This window comes from Lepisosteus oculatus, chromosome 7, assembly GCF_040954835.1.
Source record: "Lepisosteus oculatus isolate fLepOcu1 chromosome 7, fLepOcu1.hap2, whole genome shotgun sequence".
Classification (NCBI taxonomy): Eukaryota; Metazoa; Chordata; class Actinopteri; order Semionotiformes; family Lepisosteidae; genus Lepisosteus; species Lepisosteus oculatus.
In genome coordinates, this window is record NC_090702.1 from 54,561,374 (window position 1) to 54,568,182 (window position 6,809).

At 41.9% G+C, this 6,809-nt stretch overlaps 1 protein-coding gene across 1 annotated transcript; it reads right to left on the minus strand.

Moving 5' to 3' along the window:
- Positions 1–366: 366 nt before the first annotated feature.
- On the minus strand, positions 367–6,095 carry arl1 (ADP-ribosylation factor-like 1). The gene is made up of 6 exons (XM_069192790.1): positions 5,988–6,095; positions 4,712–4,849; positions 3,938–4,019; positions 3,186–3,297; positions 1,710–1,888; positions 367–973 (listed from the first exon to the last, which is right to left on the minus strand). The coding sequence occupies exons 1-6, from the start codon at positions 5,989–5,991 to the stop codon at positions 943–945; spliced, it is 546 nt and encodes a 181-aa protein (XP_069048891.1). The 5' UTR covers positions 5,992–6,095; the 3' UTR covers positions 367–942.
- Between the last annotated feature and the right edge of the window lie 714 nt (positions 6,096–6,809).

Sequence of the window (6,809 nt, forward strand, 5' to 3'; positions counted from 1 at the left end):
TCTTCCTTGGAAAGTACCTTTTTCTCAGTATAGTGTACCTGTCACTATACTGGGGCATTAAGACCCACATAGACCGCAGGGTGAGTGCCCCCTGCTGGCCCCATTAACACCTCTTCCAGCAGTAACCTTAGTTTTCCCAGAAGGTCTCTCATGCAGGTATTGGCCAGGCTCACACCTGCTGAGCTTTAGTGTATTGCCAGTTGTTAGTTGCAGATTGATGTAGCTGCTGGCTGTATTTATTCATATAACCAATATACAGGTGTAGGAGGAATGTCTTGAACCCTCCTTTGTCAAAAACCTTGGTCAAAAGAATACTTTCTGGTGAAAAGAGAAGTTTAAAGATCAGAAGAAATGACACAGAGGAGCTAAGCTCTAGTACTGTATTTATTGAGATCTTAGTGTGAAAACATCACAATTTACAGAATCCGTCCTCTTCTGAAGACATTGATAAATATGAGATTTGGAAGACATCCCAAGCATTTTTAGATTTTATATTAGTGTCAGTTTCTAATTAAAACACCAAGCAAAACATGGGATCTGTAAAAGCAACACAAAAGTACTAATAAAGCCCAATCTAAGTCTTCAAAACCATGAAATCCACATAAATACAAAAAAATAACACCAGTACATAAGCTGCAACAAAAAGTTAGGTAAAAGGTGTTTGCAGTGCAGTGGCACTAATTTCCTCTTCCTGAGGTCACAGACTGAGGCCCCATCGCTGAAAAAAACATCACTTCTTTCACCATCAGCCACAGGTAGTTCTTAACCCACATCCCATCACTGGATGAACACAGCTGTTCCTTCTGGCTTCCTGAAAACGTTTGTGTTTGAGCGTGTCTCAGCTTTTAACTTGTTAATACATTTCCTGGTCCAACAATTTCTTGGAGAGTATTTACAAGTAGGAGATAAATGTCGAGAGGATTAAAGAACAACACTGCAGCTTTACTGTCTGCTTTTCAGAGCTTCAACCAACCTGCACAAAAGAAAAAAAAAGCATTAGATCATGATTTGGCCTTCCGTGACTAACACAGTAAGCTCAAGAATTACAATAACTTCATGCATTTTGCTCTTCACTTCATCAGCCTCTGAAGACTCCCCTTGGTGACAGGCAAGAGCCAGTCTGCACCAGCAACCCCAACACAGAACGGAGCAGGCAGTGAAGTGCGATTCTGCTTTTCCAACTGAACTGAGGGGGGAATTCAGGGAAGACCGATTGTACAAATATAGTGGAATTTCACCTGGATCCTCCACTGTCTCCAACAGTGCCAGGGAATCTTTTATGACTAAGTCGTCAAGACCTCAGTTTGGCACCTCCTCAAACCGTAAGAGGGAAGAGCACCTACTACTTGTCCACCACCACCAGTAACAGCAGCGGCCTGGTTTTCTGTAGTGGTCTCACACCCCAGGACTGACCAGGTCCATGCTTGCAGTGCTTTCGAGATCAGATAAGATCAAGGCACACTGGAAATGCTACTGCTTTCAAAATGCTCGGTTCAGCTGTTGGTTTCCTGGGGGAAGCTATATAAATATGAATGCTATCTGAATTCCAAACAGATGCCCGAGGGCGTTTTTCTGCTTTTGAGACAAGACAACAGTACACAGTTAATCAGCAGATGAAAAAACATTTGCTATGTTTCCAGTATGAAAGATTGTGTTGTGTTAATCTCAGGATAAATTAACATTTTATGCTTTACAGCTGTTCAACATACCACTCCATGGCTTCATCTAATCCAGTGCCTTTTGTCGCAGATGTTTTGAAAATCTGCCATTTCCTGTCCTTTAGTGCAGGTAACCCAAGTGAGTTTGCCACTTCTGTGGGTGTCATCGCTTGCTCCATATCCTGTTTGTTGGCAAACACCACAAGTATAGCCTTTTTCAGCTCCTCCTCCTGTAACAGAAACAAAAAGCTCTCCATTAACCTTAAAGAACCTTGTCAGACTGCAGATCTCAATGTCAAAGTGTCTTTACGAAGAACATTAGCAATGCACCTGAAATAAATATTATTTTAAATTCAGTAACAATTTGACATTTTAAAAAATGTTGCAAATGGCGTTTGAGTGTAAATGCATGTGAAACTTCCACCCAATATTTTCAGATGAAAGATTTTGACTGAAAACGAATACTACTGAAAGACTTGACACAAGCAGGTTTCTGCAGTTCAGTTACAGTTAATTTTAGGAATATCTGCATACGTAGGAGCAAGAAATGGAACAGGATGTTGTCAGAGGCACTGAACAAACTAAAAGGGAATTTCGTGCCACAATTGAATGGGGAGATTCCTCAGGAGGCCCAGCTGAACGCTGCTTAGAGAGGAGTAAGGGGGCTTGTGACTGAGCCAGCAAGAATGAAATCTCCACTTGGGCTTGAACTGGCAATTAAAGCAAAGCCCGTCTGGAAACCGATTAAGAAGAGAACCTTCTCTGGTGGAAGTGCAGGAAGTCTTCAGCTTTCCAAAGCCATCACAACAGAACAGTTACAACAGGAGCAGAACTATAACAGAGCTGCAAAACATACCAGCTAAAACCCTCCACATACATAAGTCCCGGCATTTCAGCGGATGGCTAAACCAGTGGACTCTGAGTATGTGAAATTCAATCTGTGTTGAATACACTAACCTAAAAAGAGACAAATACCTATTAACAACTGAGCTCAAAGATGCTTTATTTCACCTTTCCTACCATTAGAAAACCACTTTATTTGTAAATTTAAGTGAGAAACAAAAGAAGGGGGGTGCAGTGTTTATCACCTCTGCCAAGGAGCACTAGGGCCCTTGGATTCAATTCTAGATTGGGGTGCACAAACATACAGGTAGGTTAACTGGCTTCTGGGAAAATCTGCCCTGGGTGCGAGTGTGAACGAGTCTGTCCTGCGATGGACTGGCGTCCCATCCGGGGCGTTTCCCGCCTCGCACTCCAGCTCCCCTGCGACCCTGTCCTGGATAAAGGGCTTAGAAAATGCTGGAGGATAAGAAGCCAAGGACAGAAAGGCATTAAGACAGGAACTGCTCTCCAGCTGCGGACAGGTGCCTGGGAAACCTGAGGCAGAAGATTTTGTGGCCAATACCAAAAGCAAATTAAGACGACATCTCTGTGGAACAAACAATGAAAAAACATCGGAAGGAAACCAACAGTGAAAGAGCTCAGTTTGAGAATGACCTCATGATTTTTTCCCACTGCTTTCCATACCTCCAACATGGCCACGAGCTCCGATTTGGAAATTCCCATTCTGTCCCGGTCGCTGCTGTCGACTACATAAATCACTGCATCCGTGTTGGAGTAGTAACAGCGCCAGTACGGTCTGAGGACAGATGACAGCCAACAAGAATGAGTAAACACCAAATCCACCCAATTCAAGCCATTCTGCTGGAGAAAAAACTCATTACAGTGACCTGTGGTGGACTTTGTTGTAAGACACAGTCAGCAGAAGACTTCTGTCTCTCCAAAACCTCTCTTTTGCATGCCTGCGACTGTTGATTGCATTTTGAGAACTCCCGCTCTCACACAACTAATACACTTTCCATGTAAAATTCAAAAATGTATGATGAACATTTTTATACGAACAAGTAATAGGTTTATTCCATGCTGAAAAAAAGAAGAAAGAGAACACAACGTTTCGGCCGTGGAGCCTGAGGAAGACACCTGAAGAAGGCTCCACGGCCGAAACGTTATGTTCTCTTTCTTCTTTTTTTCAGCATGGAATAAACCTATTACTTGTTCCTTTGCAGCCTACGCATGCTGATGCAGCTACCCACGTGAATTTTTATATGAATATGCTGTACATCGAGGAGTGGTTTTAAGTCTTTAATTTGTACAATACATGTCCCCTCAGCATCTTCCACAAGTTTAAAAACATTAATCTCCAAGATTGTAGGTGATGCCTAACATAGAATGAGCATTTTCTTTCTCCTGTACGGGTGCCAAAATCAAAAGTAACTTACCTTATACTTGTCTGTCCTCCAAGGTCCCAGACTTGGAATTTAAGGTTCTTATACGTTACTGTTTCGACATTGAAACCAATAGCTAGTAAAAGAAAAATTGAATCAAAAATGTGCAGTTATTTCAGCTGCGCAGACAGGCAGAACAAAGCTATTAACACCGGGGCGGAGCGGCTCAGGATCTGCGCCTGTGGCTGGAAGGTTGCTGGTTCAAATCCCAAAGCCGGCAGAGGAATCCTACTCCATTGGGCCCCTGAGCGAGGCCCTTTACCCCAACTGCTCCAGGGGCGCCGTATAAATGGCTGACCCTGCGCTCTGACCCCAAGCTTCTCTCCCTGTCTGTGTGTCTCATGTAGAGCAAGCTAATTCCTAATGCAAGATACTGCATATGGCCAATAAAGTGATCTTATCTTAGCTCTTATCTATCACAAATAGCAGATGATTTGTAATAGATAAGAAGCCTGAAGAGCTTCAAGAAACGTTGTGTTTTCTTTCTTCTCTTTTCAGCAGGGAATAAACCTATTACTTGTTCCACTGCTCTGATCATTTGTATAACTGTATATTTGTGTGCATGGCATGATCTAGTGAACAAAATTGTTCATTCTGAAACTGAATGGGCAGAAACTAACACTGACTATACAGTGTGTGTACGGTGATGAGGAAAAGCTTGTGTGGCTGCTACTGTGCCAGGAGCCCCATGACACTGCAATCTTCCTCGGACTGCAGTAAACCTTTCCTCCGAGGCACAACAAGCAGACAGGCGGCTCGGCTACTCACTGGGAATCGTTGTCACCACCTCTCCCACTTGCAGCCTGTACAGGATAGTCGTCTTCCCAGCTCCGTCCAGCCCCAGGATCAAGATCCTCATCTCCCTGGTCCCAAACAGGCTGGAAAACAGGCTGGAGAAGAAGCCACCTTCAGCAAGAGGGAGAGAGGAAATCGATCAGGTTGATTAATGTTGAAAGGAAATCAATCACCACATGCTCCTCTCAGCACCATTTGTTTTCTTTGGGCAGCACAGTGTATTTTCAGATCTGTTCCCCCCCCCACCTGAGGCGGATTTCAGCTCCTGAGTTTTTTTATTTTCCACTCCACAAAAACAAAACAACCGCCTCTCAGACAACAATAAGGGAAGACTGTCCAGAGAAGGCGAGTTTTAGGATAACACACACAAATCAGATTTTCTCATCGTTTTCCCCACTAGTCCAACACTTGACAATCAGCTTCATTTGCAAGGATGGAGGTTGTTCCGTCTGACAACGATTTCGGTATTAACTCACAGTCAACACCCACATTTTCAGTAAACTGTAATACAAATATTAGTCCCACACAGTCAGCCATAGTTTCCTAGTCTTCTAAGAGATCCTTTCAGTAAAAAAAAAAACATATCGTGATCTCTGCTAATCTTTTTAATCACGTACAAATCGGCATTAATCCGAAACAATTACAGATATTGTATTTCTACAATAACAAAATGTTTTTAGACGCTCTTAAATTTACCATTACAACACGAAACAATACAAAATCGTCTCTAGGATGAACTATGTAGGTGCCTCATCAGCTGTTTTGCTACTGTTTTTTAAATCATTTATTTGAACTTAGAAATAAGAACGTTTAAACAGCTTAAAGTAAAGCTGCTGTTGCACTGCAATTTCCCTCACGGGATCAATAAAGTATCTATCTGTTTATTTACTGCTTTAATCTACCTTACTCATATATCAAAACCTGTAGGAGTAACCAACGTGCATCTGGTGTTAATACTACGGTACAGTGTCAGTCCTATCCTTACACCTGAAAACTAATTTGACCCACAGACCCCAGGAACCGCCGCATTCTTCTGAACCTGTCGAAGGAGTAACGATTTTAAGTGGCCCTTCCCAAGCAACAGACTAACCCTCACTGAATATGAATCGATCAGCAGTCGACCATTTCGTTTCCTGGTAACTGAAAAACGCACACATCCGTTACTCGGCACAACGTTCATTCGGTGGATCTAACCTTACTGCACGCATCCCGTTTCAATTTGCGATTGGAGAGTTATCTGACAGCTTACCCATGTCTTGTTTGCTGTAGGTTTGTATTTCCAGCTGCTGTTGTGATGCTCCTGTCCAGCAGTGCCCTGCAGACAGTGACGTGTCACTGACCTGCAACACAGCTATCTAACGCTTAAGGAGACCAGATTCGACAAATGCATGAACCTGTTCCTCAAAATACGATGTTCTTAAAACAGGTTTAAATACTCTACGGTAGACGCAAGTTGTATTCCTTAGTTATTATGTTTCTGACTATGCATAGGCGTGTGTATTTTTTTTTGTATTATTGAAAGATATTTGAAGGAAAGTGCTGCTCATTGTAAGGTTTACACTCACTTCCGTAAACGCATGGCAAAATGACAAGTACCTCGGACACGTGATCAAGACCATGCAACCAGAAATAAGTATCAGAAGTACCGCACCTGCTTGTATTTAAACAAAGTCCTTTTACAATTTTGCTACAGTAAAGTTACATTTTGTGCACATATTTTCACTTATTTGAAATCATACTGTTCAGTTCGACACAGTCTTACTGGGTGTATCTAATCTTGTTGATTAAATATATAAGAAAACAGCGTTTTCAGATATCCACAGCACATATTTTTGTACAAAGTAGACTTTGTAGAAATATCCTCGTTTGTACAATGCCATGTCTGGTATGATATAGCATTTCATCAACTAGAATTAAGTAGCAGTTCAACTCCTGCAAGCTAAATTGACTTAATAAATTTAAACATGTTGAACTACAACTTAGAAATTATTGGTAAAAATCTATTAAAAATTAAAAATGACCTAAAAATAAATGAGAAACCACTCATCCAGTTCTGTTGTCCATCTCTGAT

Excerpts from the sequence above, each read along its gene's own strand:
- arl1 (XM_069192790.1), bottom strand. Across the intron at positions 4,020-4,711 it reads GGTGGTGACAACGATTCCCA|CTATTGGTTTCAATGTCGAA; the intron begins GTGAGTAGCCGA and ends TTCTTTTACTAG. Across the intron at positions 1,889-3,185 it reads AGCTCGTGGCCATGTTGGAG|GAGGAGGAGCTGAAAAAGGC; the intron begins GTATGGAAAGCA and ends TTTCTGTTACAG.